Below are 22,661 nucleotides of genomic sequence, written 5' to 3' on the forward strand. Positions count from 1 at the left end.
CGGCTGGAAGTGCGGCGGCGAAGCTCCGCCCGGGAAGGGAAGCGGAAGCGCGGCGGCCGCGGCGCTTCCCTGGGTGATGTCGCCAGGCGGGCGCCGACCGGGACCCTCTGGCCGGGCGGGGCTGGCGGCGGCTCTGCGGCTCTGCCCGTGAGTTGCCGCGCGGTTCCGCCGGGGGACAACGCGGGCAGGGAGCGGGTGGAGCCGGGCGGGGGCCCCGGCGATGCGCGGTGCCGGTGTCCTGGATGCGAGAGGTGGGAGAGGCAGCGCCTCCTCCCAGGCAGGGGCCCCGCGCATCGCCTCGGGGGTGTAGGGACCTCCCAGCGCTCTGTGCCCCGTTCCCAGCCCGTCATCCCGCCGGGGCCGCCTCCGCCGCGGGTGGGCACGGGCACGGAGCATGGGGGAAACATCCCGGAGCAGCCCCGCTCCTCCTGCCTCTTACCCAGACCTCTGGTTTTGGCTGTTCGTCGGGGGAAGCCGCTGTTGTAGATGAGCTTTGGGTTAGAGCCAGTGCAACCGCTCTTCCCTTCTTGCTCGTCGCCTTTCTCCCAGCTTTTTGTGGCGGAAATCTTATTTAGATGCTCTTACAGCTGTCATTGTCCCATTGTCAGCCTTTATTACCCCTCAGTGTGAGCTTGGATGCTTGGTTGTTTTGTTTTGTTGTTTTCTCCTAGCTAATGAACGTGCTTTGTAATCCACGTTTCACAATTACCCCTTGTGGATGCAATCTGTTTTAAATTATTATCCATTATGAACCTGTGAAAAGAGTTAAGTAGTATGTGTATATGTCAAAACTGAAGTTACTGCTGTGGTTATGTTTGTGCTAGTATGATTCACTAGTGTAGTTTAGCAGTCACAATGAAAATGTAGTAGCCTTCATCTAGCAACCAGTGTCATCTTAGGCTTTAAAAAACCCTAGTCTGATGCCAGAGTTCAGTTTCAAATTCACTGGGCCAGCATTAAAATTTACAGCTTTATTCTTTCTTGCCAAACTTATTTGGGTGAAGGGGTTTTGTGCCTGTGTGCACAACTGTAAGAACTATGTGACAGTAAGTCTAGTTTGCAGTGGTTCAGAATTCACTGAACTGCAAGGGCTGTATGATTTGGAGGGAAGGAGGATGTTTTCATAGCTTTGTTTGTAAGGTTTGTGGTTTGGGGGACATTGTGGTTTGGGAAGCTGTGTATTATTTTTTGGTTTTGTTTTTTCCAAATATGGCCCTGGACCATATTCCTCTGAAGGAATTGATGATACATACCCTGCTACAGATTTGCTTTTTGTTTAGCTAAAGAAATAACACTCTTCAGGAAGACTGAGGTCCACTCTACACTTAGGAATTTGTTGTCACTGTTTCCAAAATAAAAGATTACAAGTCAGTTAGACCAATTTAGCAGAGAGGGTGTTTTCACCTTGCGCTGTTGGAAAAGGTGTGTCTCACTGCGTTTGCATTGCCTTACCGGTAACAAAACAGAAAGAGGGAGTGCTTGAGTGAGAAATCAATGTTTTTCTGTTTTCTGCTGGTTGTAATTGTATTGTAGTCTTGTGAGAGGTCTGGCTCCACAGGAGAATTACTTTCAGTGAACAACTGGTGACCCGGTTTGATTTTCTTTCTTTAAAGCACCTGGAAGACTCCAGTGAGAATTGGAGTGTGATAAGTTAACAGAGAAAGGGAGTTGTTGTTTCCATCCCATGGATCCCTTGGGTGCTCCTTCCCAATTTGTGGATATTGACACTCTACCAGGCTGGACTGATGCCTATGAGGCCAAGCAGCTGGACTCTCACCAAAATCCTGTTGGAAAGGCTCAAGTTGATGTTAGATCACCTTTTCCATACAGGAAAGACATCAATGAAAAAATAATCTTATGGTAAGTTCCATGTGGCCCTGGTGTGTCTGTCATCACTTTTTCATTTACTGCAGGATCTGATTGCCTCATATAATGATCACTGCTGTAGAATAAAGCCTTGAAATCCTCTCTTCTAGAATCAAACATTACAGATCTGGGAAGAAAATAATCTTTTTGTTCTCTATAAATTTGCAAGTCTGAGATTTTGCTCCACCACAGGTTATAAATTGCTTGCTCATAAGCAGTCCTTGGTGCAACAGTCTGGAGCTGTACTTCCTACTGTGATGCTGTATGTTTAATATCAAAACCTAGTTGGGCACTTTGATATGAGGTTTTTAATTTTTTTAAAATATACTTGCTGTCTACTAGCTTTTTTCTGTATTCTGCTTTCACTTTTCTGGTTTAAATCAGTATTTCTTTCTTTCATGTGGTTTGGGCACTTCCTCTTCCCCTCCCCCCCATTCTGTGCTTTGTCTCCATGAATCTGTTGATAAAGTGCAGTGTGCTGAGGTGAACTACTTACTCCATCCGTTTTTATTTACTGTAACTCAGATTCGTGAACCTACTGTCTAGAAGAATAACTCTTTATTAATCAATGTGAAGAGAAAAGGATTTCTCAGGGACACAGATTCAGAGAACCTCTTTCTGGGTAATACATGCAGGAAATGGGACTGTTCATGGATTTCCTGAACCTGATTAAATAAAAGAAGAGAGGAGTAAAAGGTTAAATATCTCTTATGACTTGAGCTTGGGTCTAATAAATGTGTGCAATTTCAACTATTATTTGAATCTCTCCCTGTGCATGGGAATCTTTATTTCCCTTCCTATGCTCTTTGATCCCAAAATCCCTAATGACTGCTGCTGTGACAAAAAGCAGGTCAGTTCTGCTACTCCTCTGTCTCTTACGCATCTCTGCCTTGTTTATCTTCTGCATGTCTGATCCTTAAACACCAGAATGAACATGATCAAATTGTGGGTTCACAATTTGGGAACAAAAGCAAAGAAAACTTGTCCAGCTGCAGCATCACTCCAGTGGTCTGAGGAAGAGCAGCAGCAGTAAGGTGCCCTGGATGGTGTGTAAGCAACCCAAAAGAAGTACATTGAAAAAATTGTTGACGATTTGAAAGTAATGTAGCACAAGGATTGTCCTCTTACCGTGAAAGAAAATATGTGGGTTTTTGGAACATATTACACTCCATCAGTTTAACAAGCTGCTTTGCATGTTTGCTGTCTGAACTGCCCTACGTACAACCAGAACAACTGCCTTTTCTACGTGCATCCCTAAGCTACTGCTGAGGCTGGGAGTTTTTAAGGGGCTGACAGTTTGCGTGCAGTCTGTCTTCATCAGGTAGAGGCAAAGGATGATTCGGCATATCAGGGTGTGCTATGTTGTGTGGGCACTGGAGTGGAGCTAAAGCTTTTCCTGTAACTTGGCATTTCCTTGCTTGTCAGCACTTATTTGAGAATATCCTGCTTAATCGTGCATTTAGCCTGCGATAAACTGTTTCCTCAGGAAAGGAGATGTCGCGTTACTGAACTGCACGGCCATTGTAAATACCAGTAATGAGTCTCTCACCGATAAGAATCCAGTATCTGAAAGTATATTCATGCATGCTGGGCCTGACCTGAAGGATGAACTCCAGAAGCTCAAAGGTAAGCGGCCAGAGACATTTTTATCTTATTGAAAACTACTATTTTTGCATAGTACAAAGCATCAGGATTGGGGCATAAACTAAAAAGGTACAGCTTAGCCCTCCCCCCCAACAGCTGGTGTTAATTGTGAAAAAAAAAGGAGGAAATACACGCTAATTAGTCTCTTTTTGCTGTTCACATTCCAGATAATTGAAAATCTGTGGCAGATATTTGAGTTGATGAGCCCTTACTTTGTGATACAATAATTCCCATTGTTATCTGAAGCCATTTTGAGCAGTTAGCTTATCAGACCTTTTGCTCAAGGGACCACTCTTGTACATCTTCAGATTTTGCTTTTATCCTGTTCAGTGTGTTTACAAGGTGAGGATGGGAATTGAAGTTCACCATTGCAAAAATTAAGTGAATTCTATTATACACTTTGTGTATCCTCTTTCAGGATATTAAAATACACACAGTCTTTCAGGAAACTATAAAAATAATAGATGAATTGATAAAACACTGCATGTCTAAATAAAGTCCTTGTGCCTGCTTAAATTGATTGATTCACTTGTCTCTTGTGAACAACAAGTTACTTTATTGGAAAGTTACAAGACCAGCCCTAATGCAAGGCTGTTCTGGAAATGGATGAGGTTTGCCTAGATTCTTTATTAACAGAGTTTATGGCTGACAATCAGATTTAAAAATACACGGCTTTTTTTTCGTCAACAGGCACAGGGAATAAGGGAGGAACAAATAGTTTATAGTTATCCAAGGTCATAGAGGAGTCTAATAATGTTCACAGGTAAAAATTCACATTTATAGTTATGGTACTGAGCTGAATTTTGAGACCAACCGGTCCCTATGTAGTACTGCTCACTCTGTTGGGTAACAGCTCAGTCTCCATATGTAGTAACAAAATGGATAGAAGAGCCATAATATTTTTAAGCTGAACTCTCTGTAGCTTAAACTACAAATGAATAGACATCCTCTGTTCTTACAAAATTATGCTTTGCTAATTCAACTTGCCTTTTGTGAATAATCTGGAAGTAAAACAGGAGGAACAGTAGCCATTTAATAGCAGAGTGAAAATTCAGTGTGTCCTGTGGGTGGAAATGACTGTTAAAATCCACCAGGTGCTATAGAATATTTAGTAGTCTGCTATGTACTCCAGAATCCAAGTAAAATTGGGTTTCTCATGAGGTGGGAAGAGAGGGACAACATTTCAAGGAGTCCTTAAAGTTTGAGATCTGTCAGCTCTGTAGGGAGTTGTTCGTCTTAGCTTCTTAAATTTCCTTTTACCATGCTGAATTATGTGTAGTTTTGCATCCTCCACCCCAGTGAAGACACTGATGTCTTCTCACTGTAATGCATTCTGCATTCTGTTCACAACTCCCTGTACATGGCAGTGTTCTTTTAACCTTGTGCCAAGAGCTTTTTGGAAATTGGTTCTTCTGTGACACCCTACCGACATGTCGTGTGGGGGAGGAAGGAGAGGCTGGGTTACAGCTTCAGCTTTTGAGCACCCTAAATGTGTTTGTCATGGTAATAGCAGTGGATGGAGAGTCTTAGTTAATAAATTAGTTTACTCCTTTTTGCCCTCTTTCCCCATTTAGCCTTGAAATTGTTTTCATGGGAGAATGTTTGTGCTGAAGAAGTAAAAATGTATGGTCTGTGCTCTAAAGCTGTAAAATGGGTGCATCTTCAGTTAGGTCTCTCCTGCTTTATTCCTACTGCTTGGTATATATTCACATTTCATAGATTCCAAGAAAAATCGTGATCTTAAAGCATGTGACGTGCTGTCCCTTCAAAGGCCTGGTCTTTCTTTAAGGCTCAGCTACCTTATGTGTTCCTGGGAGCAGTGTTAGTTTTGATTAATGCAGAAATACTATAGCCTAGGGTAGGCTTGCAGATGAAGTACTATTGATTGCTTGGCTATCAACACATACTTGTTGCAGTCTAATGAAGACCTTCTGTAACAGCAATGCACAGTAGTCTTCCAACTTCAGTAATGCTTTTTCTCTGCCACACACATTTTGTAGAGGATTCAGAGTCTCCATTTTAAACTTGGAAAAAGCTATTCTAATGTCTAAAACTTCATCGGATAAAAAATAAGATTTTGACTTTGTTCCCAGTTTTGTCACAGACCTTGACTTGTGCAGCTCATTTCCCCTGTATCTTAAAATAAGAATAATACTTACCGCTCATTTTAGTTCTTTTAAGTTTTATAGAGATCTCCAGGCAGAAGGCATTGGGAAGTATGAAGTGTTATCTTCTATAAGTGTAGAGATTACTGATGCCATATCTGGCTGTCCAGAAGTGGAGTGGACTAGACTTCACTAGGTGAAGAAGGGGAGTTCTAGCAGACTCTTCTTCCAGGTGCTGAAGGAAAAACAGACTTCAAACACAGTATCTGTTTCCAAAGTATGTGACTGGAGGGTGCTGTGAATGGAACAATTAAATGTATTGCTTGAATTTCCTTGCCTTGGGATGAGACATCTAGTCTGTCAAGAAAGTATGATCTCCATGAGAATCATATGTCTGCCTTGTGGACAGGAAAAACTTGCAAAACAAAGCAAGATACCTCATTCTGGGAGTATAAATGGAACAAATGTTTGATCTATTCATTTTGAATAGCTTTGCCAGCAACTGGTTTGTTTAAGGAGACTTGTAATAATTTTATCCAAAAAGCAGTCTCCCCAAACCAAGTTGTTAAATTCAGAAGGACTTTTTATTGCTGGCTGTATAGTATATTTGTACATCAGTTCTCTGCATATTATTAAATCATTTCTTCTCTGGTTTGTCCTTATATGCATAGTTTTAAAATGAAGTGGAATGAGCGCAGTTCTCTCCTCCTCAGCCTGCCTAGATGATGCTAAGCAGCTGGTATGAGATAGGGTGCTATCCTTAATATTTGATGTCTTAAGCACTGACTTATATATGAAGTGAAGTTGTCTGACTTCAGGAAGTCAGGGGCTCGAATACTTCTGGCTTTCTTACCATGACATGGACATTTACATTTGTGTTTTATTTCTTCTCAGGTTGCAGGACAGGCGAGGCTAAACTCACCAAAGGGTTTAATTTGGCTGCACGTTTCATCATTCACACAGTGGGACCCAAGTACAAGAGCCGGTATCGCACCGCGGCCGAGAGTTCTCTGTACAGCTGTTACCGCAACGTCTTGCAGCTCGCAAAGTAAGCACACCACAAGTTGCACAAGGGTTGGCCATCTGTGCTACATCTGTTCTAGAAACTCGGGTCTGCACAAAGGCCAAATGTCTGTGCATACTTTCCTGTGTAAACCGGTTTTGGTTAAGGACATGAAAACATTAGTGACTTCATTGTATGCTTGGTGCCTTTTGTTATCTATGCTGTGGTGTAGATAAAATGTGAGGAGAGATCTGAGCTGGTTAAAGTCCTGAAACAGTGTAGCTAGAGCTATGCAGCATTCAGTTACTCAAAGGAGAAACAGCATTAATGATTGCATTGGATTCTGTGCAGTAAAAAGCTTTAAATGAGCTCGCTCGAGCAACAACTTCATGTGTGTCTGCAGCCATGTGGATAAACCCACAGGCAGATCTGACTGCTCTATCGGTTCATAAATTTGACCTCTCTGCCTTCATACGAAAGAAACCTAAAATTCTAAGTCAAGGTGTAAGGTTACTTGTAAATCTACAGTTGCTGCAGCTGGGTTTGTAGTTTTTTCCTCTTTCATCAGTGGTATTTTCTACTTCCTCTTAACTAACAGGTTTGGGGTTTTTTCTATTTCTCTGTGTTTTTTCCTGTATTCTGTTCTTCTCCTGTGACAACTGTTGTAATGGCAGCAGTCAGAAAATATACCTGAGCAACGGCAGTGTCGGAAAATATACTTAACAATGTCATATGGTTGGGAAGATCAATACTTCCAGGGCTGGACTGTGCATTACGGTGCAATAGTAACTGTTTCATAATCAAGATTACAGCTAAAGTTTCTAGCATGTACCAGTTTTGTTCTGCCTCAGAAGTAACAGGCACAGATTGAAACACATTGAAAACAGTTTTAAAATTCTGATAGTTCTGCATACAGAATGCCTTTCAGTCAATCTATTTTCTAGAGTTACTTTGGATGTTTGTGAAATTGTCTACAAACTGAGCTTGCTCAAAGTTCTCTGATGACAGTTGTTGACAGCTCTGCTTTACTCTTCTGAAAATTTGGCTCAGTGCTGGAAGCATCCCACTGATTTTAAAGTATGCGTCACTTCATTCTGATGATTTTCTAATCATAGGTAGGATTGAGTGAGCCACGTCCAGACCTATAACAAAACAAGTGATAGGTCAGGTGAGGGAACAAAGGAGTGTTTGCAATACAGAGCACCTTCTTTTCCCTTCCTTCTCCTCACTGTCAGTCCTATACAGGAAGGAAAGTAATTTGGAAAGGATTACAGGGAGCTTGAGGGAAGAACTTAATTTAGGATACAAGAAACTGCAAGAACAGTGTAGCTGAGGTAGGAGGAGAAACCTGAGAACAAGCACCAGAGGAAACTGTGTGCAATAATTAATGGTTCTCTCCTTCTCTGCTTAATGGTGGTATGTATACATCTTGCCAGGGGAGAATCCTGCAAAAACCTGAAAGAGAATTACTGCTGCATAGAGCCAGGGAAAAATTATTGGTGTTACCTACTGTGCTGACAGACATTTGTTCACACCTGTTCACATCTATTCATTTGTGTCTCTTTTTCTGTATTTCAGGGAACAGGCAATGTGCTCCGTAGGATTTTGTGTCATTAACTCTCTGAAAAGATGCTACCCCTTGGAGGATGCAACCCACATAGCACTGCGTAAGTTTGTTGGAAAGAAACATAAACTGTAAAAGTATTCAGCAGGTCACTTACCTCTGACAGATTGCTGTTGATATGGGGAAACCTTTTTTTAGGGGTCTGTAGTTGTTAGAGGCTGTAAAAAGGCCTTCTGTGGTTGATCAGGAAATGGAAGCTAAAAACAAGTGAACCTTTCTCTGTTGGGAGGTCATCAGTAAGGATCCATGAGTATCTGTGCTGGAACTTGCAGGCTTCAATGTATTAATTAATAACCTTGAAAAGGTGCTGAACAGTGAGGCGAGAGAGTTTGCTGGTAATAGAAAATTGTTCAGAATAGCAAAGATGAGGCCTTACTGTTGAATAGCTATAAACAGACCTCAAGCAACAGTGAATTTGATCTGCTGTTGGAGTGTCATCAGCATATCCAACTGTAAACTGATATTCTTTCCCCACTGACCTACTCCTACGCGCTTCTGCCTTCACATGCAAAACGATGGGCTAACCTTAGGGAGCAAAACACTGAGATTATAATAGTTCCATGGAAACAAGGGCTCACAGGAGTTCAAAACAGCAAGCTGAGTAAGACACAACAAAATTAAGAATGTTATGCAATAAATCTGTGCTTTGTTCACTCTTTAAAGATGAACATTCAAAAAGAATATGCTAGAGAGAGAAGTTGAGGAGGTAAACAAGAATAGGAAAAGGCAAGAAATAGCAAAGTAAGCTAAAGTCTCTTTCTGAGTGGAATATACTGAACTTGAAGGGAGTGTGGGAGATGTCTATAAATTCATAAGTGGCATGGAAATGGTGAATAGGAATCAGCTGTTCACTGTCTCCCAATGTAAGAACCACCAAACAAATCCAGTATGAATTGGGTTCAGAGCAAACAAGGGGAAATGGTTCTTCTGCTTTAGCTATTTGTTTTATGGAACTTCTTACTAAAAATCATTGTGAAAAGTTTTCAAACTGCCCTGTGTTCAAGAGAAAACTCTATTAAAGAAAAAAAATGAAGACTACTGAAAAGAAATCAGAAAATTTCCTAGGCTGAAGAAAATCAGACAGTAATGTTATACTCACCTGGTTCTTACTTTTCCCTTGTCTCTTTTTCATTTCTGTTGGCCTGCTTCCGTCTGCTTTTCATCAGCCAGTACCTGGAGCTTCCTGCAGGGTGGTACTGCATGATAGGAAAGTTGTTGCAGATGGAAGGAGTGGGTTTTCCTCTTGCTGTGCAAGCTGACTGGAGAAATCTCTCTTACCCTCTGTGTAGCAGAGATGCTGGTGCTGGAGAAACAGATTAGTCCGTTGTTTTCTCCGCTGTCTGCCTGTTGATTGAGACATCTGAAAAGATCTGCTGACATGCATTCAAAACTGTTTGCTGGGGAACTGCGCAACTGCATTTGTTATGTAAAGTAATGTTGCAGATCAACCCAATTATACGTGAATTTCTGTTCAGGAAGTATTTGAAAATAGCTCTTTTTTTCCTTCTGTCTCTTGAACTCCCACTAGGGTATTTTGTGTAGAGTAACTTCTTTCATTGCTGTCTTCTGTTTTCTCTGTAGGACTATGTGCTACTTGATAAAATACTGCTAAATCAACCAATTTGTTTGGACACTTTCTCTCATGATTTACAAATATAATTTTTTGTATGCCTCTCTGGCCTAGCTAGCTCCAGAGACTTTGTGTTGCTGATCCTATCTCAGACCACCTTCTGCTGTAGCCTGCTTATATTGCTTGCCTGATAACTTAGGGCACAGTGGCTTGTTCTAGGGTCATAGCAATTTGCACAGGACTCTCTAAGGGAAGGATTTGTCTTGATTTTTCAGGGCTGTAGAATCACATTTCACAGTCTGAGGAATGCCTAGTAAGTTAAAATCAAAGAGAGACTTTTTCTCTATTTGTGTCTATCACTAAAGGGAGTGAGTGGAAGTGGAACTTCCAATATGGCCTATAGCTCATTTGGTGTGTTAAACTACCATTTAATCCCCACTTGCCTACAGCCTGGAACAAGTTTGTATGAGTACTGATGGCTCTCTCCTCTTCCCTCTGAGTCCTTCACTTGTAGTTTTGTGTGTAGATTTCTCCTCCTGTGTCACTAACTACATTTAATCTTCCTTGCAGGCACAGTTAGAAGGTTTCTGGAGATTCATGGAGAGACTCTGGAGAAGGTGGTGTTTGCTGTTTCTGAGCTTGAAGAGGTACCTCCTTGGTGTTCATTCCACCAAAATTCATGCACATGTTTGATCTTTTCTGCAGCAGTGTTAACTCCTGCATCGTAAAGCTGGATTTGGATTTCCACCTCAGATCACATAGACTTTTGGTCTTACAGGCATCCTTCTGTCCCCTACTAGCACAGCCTCTTTTCCAGTAGTGTTTATGCTCTTAGCAGTCACTGTGGACATGTTCAGAACCTTTTTGCTTCTGACTTCCATGTTTCTGAGTCATGGACAGGAACCAGTACTAGTACTGATATCTGTTAGCCAGAAAGGAAATTCCTCATACAAAATTTCCTCCTTACACAAACGTGTGCTTTAAGAGGGCCAGTTTAACTTGCCTACAGATCACCTACAAATATCTTAAACACTGCTTGCTGACTTGTTGAAATAGCAAACTTGACATTTAATGATCTGTGTTCTGAGAGATGTTGGCAGTTTGACTATTGAGCTCTCTTGTACATTGGACTTGCTAATGGCAGTTCCTGGGCAGAACACCCACACTGTGTTCAGGCTGCCTGCTGCGAAGGCAGACGCTGTTTAACTGAAGAACAAGGATGCGTGATAGGCCCTTCACGCATTTTTCTTGTTTGTAGGCCACTTACCAGAAGTTGCTGCCTCTGTATTTTCCAAGATCGCTGGAAGAAGAGATACAATCCTTACCTTACCTCCCTGCAGATATTGGCAATGCGGAAGGGGAGCCTGTAGTACCAGAGCGGCAGATCAGGATTACGGAAAAACCGGGTGTTCCGGATGGTGAGTTCTTAACTGAACTTTGGAATAAGTATCTCGGTGTGAAAATCAGTGGGGAAAAAAAGAAAAAGAAGCAGAGAGATGTTTTCCTACCTCAGTTCGCCTAAGGCAGGTTTTAATGATTCCAGTTGTCAAGCTGCCTCGTTGGCTTCATGGGTTCCACAGTAGTAACTTCTGCTTTCTGCCGTGTTGTGTAGAGTGGTGTGGTTAGAGGATGAAGTAGAGCTGTTCTTTCTCGTGGGAAGAGGTGGGGTAGTTCATTCCCTTTGTAAATTTTCTTCCAAAGTGATTAGAACCTTTGAAGGTTTTTTGCAGAGTCTCATGCAGCCCCTAACTGAAAAAGGCATTGTAGTTAATGGTCTGTCTTGTATACTAGCAAAGTGTTGCTTATATGTTACCAAATGTTGTTTCAAATCATATCATTCTATTGATGTGCATCAAACCAGTAGATATGCAGTGAAAACTAGCCAAAACTCCCTAAAAGGTAGAAGAACTAGATCAACCCAGAGATCAGAGTTGGGAAATGGGTATCAAAGCTTGGTGAAAGTCTTTTTAAAGAGGTTGCCTAGGTGTCAGGATTGAGGTGAGATATGTATAGCAAAGCAATTTAATATATAAATGGACATAGCAGGCACACTCTGCCTTATTTATTAAGCAGTGATGTGAAAGTTTTACACTTCTTCAAGCAAAACCTTAAATCATCAAAAGCAGACAACTTAGAATGAATGTCAAAGATTTTCTGCTTTTGCATAGCCTGTTGGGTTAAGGCTGAATATGCAGTGAGGATACAGACAATTTAATTTTCCTGTTCACAGTTTGATACCTACTGTACCTATTCCTGCTGATCAGACTCCAATCTTTTTTTTTTTCCCTGTCCAACCTGCTGGTTAGAGTGATATTTGCAGCTGATCAGTGTGAGGTATTCAAACACTAGCTAATACTTCATGAAATTACTATGTTTGCATATGTAGAAGTGAATTTATTTAGTGGAATCCTGCACTCTTGTCCTACTATAGCCTGTCACACTAAAACTGGGAAACACAGTTCCCATCCAGATTGCCCAGAGAGGTAGTGCTAGAAGCCTTAGCAATATTCCTTGCTGACAAGTGAGCCTGTGCTCTTATATTTCATCACACAGTCATGTTGTAAACAATACTATCAAAATGTCTAAACTCAGATTACCACCAGCTCTACAGCATTTGCTCAAGAAGTGTCAATGATATAAAAAAAAACCTAGCCCTTTCTACAGTACAGCTTCTTAATTGAATAAAGCTGCAGCATCTGTGTCTCTGCATACTTATTTTTCCCTGTGTGACAAGTATGAGAACTGCAAAGCCCAAGTCACTCTCTCCAGACCTTGTTTTTCGGGAGAGTTAACCATTACCCCTTGTTACAAGCTGATGACTAGAACTTCCCAGTTAGTTTTCAGGCAAACCAACATTTTAAGGGAGTCTAGTTATCAATCATATGCTCTAATCTGTCAGTGGTACTGGTGAGGTATCAGAGCCACATCATGGTATGCTGTGGTTTTTGTGTTAGTCTGTAGCATGATGACTGTGTTGGCTCACTGAGACATATAATAATTCATCAGCAGCATTGCTGTCCTGTACGCTGCTCGAACGTTTTACACTGCCTTTGTTTCTACTGCAGATGCTTCAGATGAAGAGGGTCTGGAGGCAGATTTGTCTTTCATTGGTTCCCATGCTTTTGCCCGCATGGAGGGAGATGTTGATAAACAGAGACGCCTCATCCTTCAGGGACAGTTGTCAGAGGCAGCACTGCAAAAACAGCATCAGAGGAAGTGAGAATTTGCTTGTCCGTGTGAATATTTTGTGTTAGTTAGCTGTTCAGAGGACCAACTCTTATGATGACTTTATCTGTAAAGCCTAATCTTCCAGCAAGTAAATACCGATAAAGCCTGGTGTCACCCTGGATTGATGTGGTAGCCTCTTTGGCCTGAAGGGAGAAGGGAAGGGGCAGTACAAGGAAAAGGGAAGCTCGTGATGAACCCAGGAGCGCACCTGGTGCATCCAGCCAGCTGCCTTATCCATTTGCCACAAGATGTCACTGTTTTGTCACCGCTTTTTGTAGTGGGGTCACCTGTTTCAATACTGCTCATTCCTGAGGCTCTGGGCAGATAGCAAAACAGTTTTATTTTATTTATCAAATGGTATTCACCTTCCCGCTGTGGTAACCCTAATGTGCATAATCACTTCTTTAGAAACGAATTCCACGCTGGAGACCTCTTGAGGCATGGTGTTTGGCTTGTTTTGTCAGATGAGGCACACCACTCAAAGGGAGAAAAAAAATCCATATTTGACACTGGTTGCTGTGTTGTTGTGTTTGACTTCTAGACTTTTTAAAGACATTTTCTTTTTTTTTCTGTCTTTTAAACACTGACATATTTAAATGGAAAAACCTCTGAGATCTTTTCAGCCCAAATGCAATGCCACTATTCTTACTAGTAGAGGTGTATTTGTTGCCCTAGTGAAAATCACTAGGTATGTAAATAAGGCACTCAATTTTATCTTTTTAACACTTCCTTCTTTAACAACTTGATAGTTGCTCCATAGGTTGGAAAACCGATTACAGAGAGGGCTCAGTCAGAAAAAACTTGGTTTGTTGTTCCTGTCCTATATATTTTTTCAGGATTCTAATGCTAGTCCAAAGGGGGATGAGATCTGACCAGATGTTTTTAACTTTCTAGTTATAATCGCTGGCTGTGTCAGGCAAGAGCTGAAGACCTCTCTGACATTGCTTCTCTCAAAGCCTTGTACCAGACAGGTAAGTTCAGGGTACTGATGACTGAGGTATACCATCTTAAAGTGAAAATACAAAATACAGTATTTTCTTTGGTCTTGCATATACAGTGGGTCATGCTATTAAGATAGAAGGCTGGCCAAGAACTAGGCAGCACCTCTGCAGTAAAGCAGTAGTTCTGTCTTGATTGGTGTGAAAGACTGTGTGGTAAACTTCTAAACTGCTCTGCTTTAACACTCTGAGGCTACATGCATGTCCTGAATTACTGTAGGTTTAAATGTAAATCAGTACTATTAGATTAAGCCAGTGCATAAGGTGCTCTGTGTGAGATAGTTCTTATTTTGGTCTGAATTACCTATACCCTTTTGTTACAAAGAAATGAACGTTTCTTTCAGATGGTTAGTGTAGAGTGTAGGCAGTTACTAAAGCAACTTTTAATACAGCTCTCCTGAACAAAATTACTTGCTTTATTTCCCTCAGATCAGGTATGTGTTGCTCTCCTCTGTATGCCTCTCCTAGTACTGGTGGCCCAGTACCATGGGAAGCACATTTTGCAACCTTGAGTTCAGTAGATGGGGAGATTAGGGAGAGATTCAACAACCCGGTGGAGGGTTCAGTGAAAGAAAGCAGCTGCAAGGTCTTTGCAGCCTGGGAAGCGGAGGTGGGGAACCTAACTCTTCAGTGCACTTTAGATCTTTAATTAGCATCATATCTGGACACAAAATTTGCCATAGACTCAATGGCTTATTGCTGCTTTGCACAAGGATGGGAAGAAACAGGCAAGTAGTCAGGTGTCAAAAACATAGCTGTGTTTCTGCAGAGAAAGTCTGTTCAATGCTTTCGCTGATATCTTTGGCCTCCTGAAAATCCGGATGCTTACCTTGATCTTTGTGCAAATACAAAGGCTGTGTGATACCTTCTGCTCAGAAACTGCAAATTTGAGTTCTTTTGTTTGCCTTAAACAAGGCTGTGTGGGCTGCAGGAGGACCATAAGGTGTGCTCTGGGAATCAGTGCATTGGATTTCAGAACTTGGTTTCTTGGAAGAAATTTGCTTCAGTGGTAGAACTCCAAGTGAAGTTTGTTTTTTTTAAATAAAAAACATGTTATTACTTGATATTTAGGTAAATGTGGAGTATACAGGCAACATAAAATTGCAGTCCTTAAAACTTAACTTTTCAGATGTGATGCATGCTCTTTTGGATCAGAATAAGTACTGGTATAGTGAGAGCAGTAACTCTAAGCATATTTCTTCTGTTGGAAACCAGGTGCATTGCAAAAATTCTGAGCTGTGGCTGGTTCTCCCTGGTTTGAAAGGGACCAACTCCAAAACTTGGCATGACTGAGAGAAGCTGAGACATATTTTTCTTTCTTTTGTAGGTGTAGATAACTGTGGCCGCACAGTGATGGTGGTGGTTGGAAGGAATATCCCTGTAACATTGATAGACATGGAAAAGGTAAGGCTTTGTAAAACCAGAGTTGTGTAGGTTGCATGTGAAATGTTTAGAATATAAGAGGCTAATTATAAGAATAGTTCAGTGTTAATACTAGAAACATTATCTGTAGAAAACTTAAAAGATATTAAATAGAAATTTATTTTATAGGCAGATAAAAGTATGTATTCCCTTACAAAGCTACATGTTCTTTGGGATGACACTTTTCAATTAAATACTGGTCTGTTAGTAGAAAAAATAGGGCTGATATGGACTCCTTTTTCTTCTCAAGAAGGAAGGGACTTGCCCTGCTTCTGTAACTGTGAAGACATGAAGAGTGAAATGTAATGAGTCAAATTAGTTTTTCATGGAAACGGCAAGAATTTATCTCCATCTGTGAGGTCAGATAGGCAAAAAAGACATCCAAGTTGCTACAGTCAAGTTGAAGACTTGGAATGTTGGCCCTGCTTTTGTAGCTGAAACATAATGCCATCCAGCCTCATGATTCCTGATTTCCAGATGAATTAAAGGAAGCAAATTAAGATGTAATGCAACTGTGAAAGGGTTCTTTGCAAATATAAATTTCATTTCTTTCTGTCTTAGGCTCTCCTATATTTCATCCATGTCATGGATCATATTGCAGTGAAGGAATATGTCCTGGTGTACTTCCATACGCTCACAAATGATTACAATCAACTAGACTCTAATTTCTTGAAGAAACTCTATGATGTTGTTGATGCCAAGTAAGTGTCAATAGGAGAAGAACACATTCTGGTCTTCCACTGTGCTATGCAAATATTTGTCATTCCCTGTACGTGGTTTCCCGTTTATTTGTGACAGAGTTTTGCTGGGACAAAGACCTAAATGACTTACAAAGGCAAGAAAAAGGAAGATTGTTTTCTTTCCTTCTCCAAGCCATCTGTTAAACCAGAAGTTCTGTCCTCTGCAGTCTCCTTTTTGGAGCTGTTAGGGAAGTACACTGGTTGTATTGTCTGTCAGTATCCAAAGCTGGAGCATTTGGAGCCTGGCTTTGTTGAAGTATGTTGCTAGTTTTAAGGGAAGAGGCCTGGGTAACACTGGCATCATAATTTGTCCTAAACTTCCTTTCACTGTCCACTTGACAGACTGCAGGCTGTGATGTCTTTGAAAAATAACCATTCTGCTTTGCTGCTTTTTTTTTTTTTCCTCTTCTTTTACCTTTACATTTACTTTTTGGTATCTGTCCTTACATTAAATCTAACTTTTTAAAATTACATCACAGGCACTTATGCAAAATTATCTGTTTTGACAGTTGGGTTGTGTAGGTGAACTCAATTAGAAGTCACTTTTAAATAATTTTTTTCTCTCTCTAATCCAGGTACAAGAGGAATTTGAAGGCACTATATTTTGTCCACCCAACATTTCGTTCGAAGGTGAGAGAAATAGTACAAAAGAAACAGATTTTGTACAACACACAACAGATTTTGTGTGTTGGTGGAGTAGCGTTTAAGCCTGTAGTATGAGGAATGTGGAGGTACATATATATATATATATATATATATATATAAGACTTCCAAATGAGGCAGTATCTTCTGGATCCACAGTCAGAACTTGAAATTCATCCTCACCTTTGATCTAGCTGTAGTCTTCCAGCCTTTGTGATAAACTGAACCCCAGTGGGGTGCAAGCTGTCTGTGCCCTGTTTTATCAGTCCTCTTAACAGAGAGAGGTGGAAGTTTTGGGTCCTCTTTCTTTCAGAGAGAAAGATTTTGTCCTTGTTGCTGCTGTGTGGCTAGCAGGGTGACAAACCATGACCAAAAACTCTGGAAATTTTTTGTGTAGTTCATGTTCTGGGTGTTTCACCTTTTCTTTCCCCACAAGAGGTATCACATGTGTGCTACAGATCGCTTAAGAGCTGCCCTGGTGAGGGCAGAGGGCAGTGTGTCAAGCAGCAGTGAGATTAGTCTGGATTAGAAAGTGTAGTGTAGCAAAGAAAGATGGGAAGAATGCCTTTGATGGAGTGCAGAAAAATCCTGTTAAGCCTTCAGGAGATGAAAAACTGAACTCGTCATGCAGTAAGATGTTACCCTTGCTATGATCTGTGTGGGGCAACAGAACGTGGAGCTGGCTCCCGTCTGTACTTCATACTCACGACTCATATTGCAGCAGTATGAGTACTTCAGATGAACTGTCAGCAGCAGCCCTTTCTAAAATTTTTGTTTGTCCTATTAGAACAGTTAGAAATGTGATCCTCCATATTCACTTCAGATTAACCTCTGTGTTTATTCTGCTTTTTGCTGACATTGATTAAATTCAAGAAAATTATATGCCTGGAAAAAAACATCTGTTTGCGCATGTTCAGCAGGAATTTCTTTGACTGCTAAATTTCTAGAGAGTCCTTTCTTTGCGTGTGCACAGCTGGGACACCATGAGACTTGGAGCTTCCTTGTTTTTATGTAGTTAAGGCTGAGGCTTCCCAACAGTGTACCTTCCAGTTTCAGTTAGGATATTAATTATTCCCACAGGGTACAGATCTGAGGTCTTGCATGCTAGAATTAGAGCTTCCAGCTCTGATGCTCCTGAAAATGTAGGAGCTGGCACAGAACATTACTAAGGTCACAAAGTTGAGTGGAAAAGCTGAAGCTAGGAAGCACTAATACATTAGATTCTCAGCAGCATTTCATCCCCCTCCTCTCTTCCCATACATTTCTGGTTGGTTGAGAAACGTTTTTTTCGTGTCTATTGCCATCTTGTCTGTCCCTTTGGAAACTGCAGTGGGACTTGACAGATCTGTGGGGGAAGCAGATGGTGGTGGGAACCAGGGAGGGTGAGAGACACAGAGTTCTCTAACTTGCTGGAAATAGTATTGGTTTGTATCCTATTCTGGCAGCACAGCTGGAGGCAAAAGAGAATGTGTATCCATGTCTTTGTGCCAATATTTTTTCCAACTGAAGGCAAGTGGGATTGCTGCTGACTGTTGCATGGACTATCAGTTTATGAAACATGATGGGGAATAAGCAGCAGAAAGTGTGGGGAAGAAGGTGGCTGCTAAGAGGGAATGATTTTTCTCTCTCCTTTTTTGGCAATTTCAGGGCTCTTGTCCCCATGGAAGATTGCTAGCTCAAAAGCTTCAAATTTCTTCAAAAATGTTTGGCAGGTTCATCTTCCTATTTGGAGCACTGACTTCCTCCCCTAGCAGTAGTGGAAAATACCCCATGCCTCAAATGCAGGAGGAAGGCTTGTGCGTTCATGTGACTTCCCAAACCCTTCACCCTTGTACATAAATCTCATTCTTAAATCTCTGATATAAACTTTTATTCAGAACATCAGGACATGAAAAATGAAAGAAAACTTCAACAGATGTCTAGATTTTTAACTTTGACTGCTCTGGTATAACTTATTCTGCTTTTAGTGTATTAACAGGGATTTGGTATAATTTAAATTTTCATGTCCAGTTACCAATAAGGAAATAGCTGCTCTTGTATTACTGTTTCTGTAACCTGTGATTATGAAGAATGGAGGTAATAGAAAAATTCTCTGGAGATGTTTCTCCCTCCTTCCCTTCTTTCTCTATAACTGGGTAGGATGTGTCAAACTGCAGTAGATTGTATACTGATAGGGAGGAGGGGTGGGGAAAACCACTTTTCCCAATAGCAATTTTTGTGATGGCTGCAAAAATATTCCCCGTTAGGCTTTTATGCATTAAATATCCATAGCAATTATGTTTAATGATTGTCATTCATAACACACCTTGAAAGGCATGCTACTTTAGTACAAGATTGAGAAGGTATTTTTCATTCATTAAACTGTCATCTAGTGTCACTCATAAGAGATCTTATTAGAAAAATATAGTGAATAATAGATGCCAGTAATAATCTGTCTCCCTGCTTTCTGCTAACATAAATATCTAATTCTGCCCTTAAAATAGAGAACTGATCTCAATGTTCTGTCCTGTTCTTTACCTCCTTTTCACTTTTTCATTGTCCTTTTCTCATTAAAATATGCTGTTTTGAGGGAGGCAGCAGAGTTATTCCAAGACAGTTTTGTGGGACTGACTTTTTCTTTAAATGTTCTATTCAGGCAGATAATTTTTATTGACCTAATGTTTTGGTTTATTTTAAACTCTTGCTTTCCCTCAAGGCTTTTCTTGTGGTTTTGCTTCTTTCTGTTAACGTACTGCACTCAAAGTAAAACTCTCCAACAGAGTGGCAGAATGGTCAAGGTTGTAAGGGAGGTCCCTTGGTCCAGCCCCCTCTGCTCAGTATGGGTCAGCAAGAGCTGGGTGCCTAGGACCACATGAGTAGTCCCTAATAGGAGCATTTGTAACTTATAGAGCAGTTTTTTCTTCCCCTTCATTCTGCCAGGAAAAGACAAGATAAAAAATAAACAAGAAGTAATACGATGCTTTTGGAGAAGGTAGGTTGAAACGATAAAGTTCGTGCAGTCAATCTAAACAGGAATATTTAATAAGTTGTAGAAGTATCAGTGGTGTCTTAGTGGTATTCGCAAAACAAAAATTCCATATCCTATTTATATCTGAAAGATAGAGAGGTGTGAATACTTAAAGTAAAATCTTGTAGAATAAGTTGGTAGACTTATTCTCGTAGAGGTAAATTGATAAGACTTTGATAAAAAAGGTGATAAAACAAAAGGACACATTCACTCAGCCAATCCAAAGAAGAAAGGAGATTTCAATAGAACATTTGAACAGCTGGACAGCTTTCTCTCCCTCTCATTGGCTTTCTGTGAAAACTTGAATGTAAAGGGTTGAAAATGCTTCTGACGGAGTCAAAAAGCTGGCTAAACTGGAAGTGAAAACGTGCCACTATACTGATGGGTTTTTGAAGTCAAATAGCAGAATAGCTGTCACTCTTGAACAGTAGAAAGGAACCTTAAACTGGCAGCTGGGCAGAAAACACTAGCTTGAAAGCTCACAATACGGTGCTTACTAGCAGTCAGCGGTGTGTACTTCCTGACCTAGTTATGTTATTGGGATGATATTAGTGTTTCAAGTTTAACTCAAGCCTGTTTAACAATGGAGTGTTATTTTGATCTTGAAGGTTTTGAAACACCACCCTGTTAATTTGTTTTTGTTGGGATTTATTTTCAGGTTTCAGCATGGTTTTTCACAACCTTTACAGTCTCAGGGCTAAAGGACAAAATCCACTATGTGGAAAGCCTTCAGCAGTTATTCGCAGCCATACCCCCGGAACAGATCGATCTCCCCCCTTTTGTCCTCGAGTATGATGCCAGGGTAAGTGATTGCATGTGGCCAGCATGAGTGCAGCTCTTGTGCTCTCCCATTCTGCTCTGTGAGAGCCTCCAAAGGACTGACTTCCACATTCTAAGAATGGGGAGAAGACAGGGGGAAGGTTCCTGGAGAGTCTAATTGTTCTTCTGTGAGTAATGATTCTCTTAATTTTTCGTCTACATCAGCCCAAGCAGGGGCCTTGGCTAAGAAGCAGGATACTTTCCCATTAAAGCAGTCTCCTATGTGCATAAGAGGCAAAGTTCCTTTCCTCAGACAAGGACTGTAACATAACACACTAAGAGTCTGTGGATAAGATAATATTCGTGTTACATACCTGCCATATACCTTACACTGACTGGAAAAAAGAATTAGTATCTGTGTTTCATCTTCTCTGTCCCACATATTAACAAGCATGCAGGAAAAGGGAAAAAAAAAAAAACAAAAACACCTGGGAAAAATGGAACCATAGAAGAATGCCCTGCCTTTGTGTCGAATCCTCCACCTCTTCCCCTCTCAACCCTAGGTCTCTGACCAAATGATGGAATGAATATGGTTTGCATTGGCAAAATCATTCCAAAGAGGATGTGATATAACTACAAAGCAATAGCCAGACCTGTGTGTGTGCATTAGCAGCTTTGTCTTGAGTTATTGGCTATGCCAGCATTCATGGCTCCCTTGTTTCACAGCTTTGGTTTCATGGCAAAAGTTCAATTTGTGCTTTTTGCTCAAAACAGAGGCAAAACTGAGGCCTATTTCTGCCTGTTTACCAGCACAGTCCTCTACTGGGTGAATTGTGGCAGTCACTGTCTTATGAAAGACACATAAGTACCTAATTATTTCTGCTTCTTTGTCGCCATTATTGCACCAAAGTGTATTGGAGAAAACTTTTGTTCAATTACTTGTTCTGTTCTCATTGCAGGAAAATGGGCCTTACTACTCTTCTTATCCTCCATCCCCTGACTTGTGATCTGCAGTCCTGTGATGCTGCCAGTTTCCCATGGATCCAATGACCTGATGCCTGCCAAAACCTGTGCATTTGCCCATGTACAGAATTCAGAGAGAGGGTTTTCCTTCCCCAGCTCTGGTATTTTTTTACTGATGAGATATTTTCAACACTCAAGCAATCAGAGAACTTTATGCCACTGTGAACTGTACAACTATTTCAAATATATTTATCCAATGGAAAAGCTGATTTAAAGATCACTAGAGGCATTTTTTGTTTGGTTGGTTGTTGTTGTTGTTTTTTGAACCTGTTACATTATTTTTCTGAACAGACTTCCTCTTTTCTGGGAAACCCATTCAAAGCATTCGATCGTGTTTTTAACTATGACTATTTTCCAGCTCTGTTTGTAATACCCATTTCTGACTGGTCTGTACAAATATTGTGTAGTACCAGCCTGACACATCACTCATCATATGATCTGTGTTTCACATCTGATTACTTTTGCTTTCTGTTAGTACTGATTACTTTAGTCTTGACCCAGCGAAACTATCTGGAATTGGGAATGCCATGTCTGCAGGCTGAACAAAATACTACAGCCAAGCCAAGATTACTCCAAGACTTAGTACCATAACTGCTAGGTGAGCTATGAGCCTTGAAAAAGTCCCTGTCAGTTTTCATTGGATGATGTGACATGTCAGGATGCCACTACCCTCCCAGTAAGAATAAAACTGAAAAGCATTTGTGGTTTCTTTTCTCTAACTATAGCCGTTTATGTTCTCCTTTGACATGGCCAGGTGTGTTTGTATGGTAAGTGAATGCCATCTACCTAAACTATGTATGGAGAGGAGGGGGAAATGGAGGCTCCAACCCAAACCTCTGGTGGCAGAGGTTGTTTATTAGAGGTATCACTGTCCCTTTATTTGCTGTTACACTGACACTCGCTGATTTGTGATGGACGTGATACATGCAAGAGAGCTTAGCCACAGGTTACTTGACTTGGAGGTGAAAAGTGTTTCAGCCTGCCCATGGAAAGCTAAAAGAGAAGGCTCCCTTGTAAAACATAATTGGAG

General features: G+C 41.0%; 1 protein-coding gene across 4 annotated transcripts; it reads left to right on the forward strand.

Moving 5' to 3' along the window:
* Nucleotides 1–27: 27 nt before the first annotated feature.
* GDAP2 (ganglioside induced differentiation associated protein 2) lies at nucleotides 28–22,329 on the forward strand. 4 transcript variants are annotated; one of them, XM_051778629.1, is made up of 14 exons: nucleotides 28–147; nucleotides 1,614–1,860; nucleotides 3,353–3,492; nucleotides 6,510–6,663; nucleotides 8,197–8,285; nucleotides 10,383–10,459; nucleotides 11,071–11,230; nucleotides 12,878–13,028; nucleotides 13,935–14,011; nucleotides 15,366–15,442; nucleotides 16,022–16,161; nucleotides 16,776–16,830; nucleotides 20,508–20,651; nucleotides 21,568–22,329. In XM_051778629.1, the coding sequence occupies exons 2-14, from the start codon at nucleotides 1,685–1,687 to the stop codon at nucleotides 21,613–21,615; spliced, it is 1,488 nt and encodes a 495-aa protein (XP_051634589.1). In that variant the 5' UTR covers nucleotides 28–147; nucleotides 1,614–1,684; the 3' UTR covers nucleotides 21,616–22,329. The 4 variants fall into 4 exon arrangements, with proteins under 4 accessions (XP_051634589.1, XP_051634590.1, XP_051634592.1 ...); XM_051778630.1 differs by lacking the exon at nucleotides 28–147 and adding an exon at nucleotides 234–251; XM_051778632.1 differs by lacking the exon at nucleotides 28–147 and adding an exon at nucleotides 2,392–2,562 and having other exon boundaries at nucleotides 1,745–1,860.
* The last annotated feature ends 332 nt before the right edge of the window (nucleotides 22,330–22,661 follow it).

This window comes from Manacus candei, unplaced genomic scaffold, assembly GCF_025592945.1.
Source record: "Manacus candei isolate 608988 ecotype Guabito, Panama unplaced genomic scaffold, ASM2559294v1 h1tg000014l, whole genome shotgun sequence".
Taxonomy (NCBI): domain Eukaryota; kingdom Metazoa; phylum Chordata; class Aves; order Passeriformes; family Pipridae; genus Manacus; species Manacus candei.

Bases quoted from the DNA above. Each gene is read 5' to 3' on its own strand.
- GDAP2 (XM_051778629.1), top strand. From the start codon at position 1,685: ATGGATCCCTTGGGTGCTCCTTCCCAATTTGTGGATATTGACACTCTA. The intron at 16,162-16,775 runs GTAAGTGTCAAT...TCTCTAATCCAG, and splicing joins TATGATGTTGTTGATGCCAA to GTACAAGAGGAATTTGAAGG. The intron at 20,652-21,567 runs GTAAGTGATTGC...TTCTCATTGCAG, and splicing joins TCCTCGAGTATGATGCCAGG to GAAAATGGGCCTTACTACTC.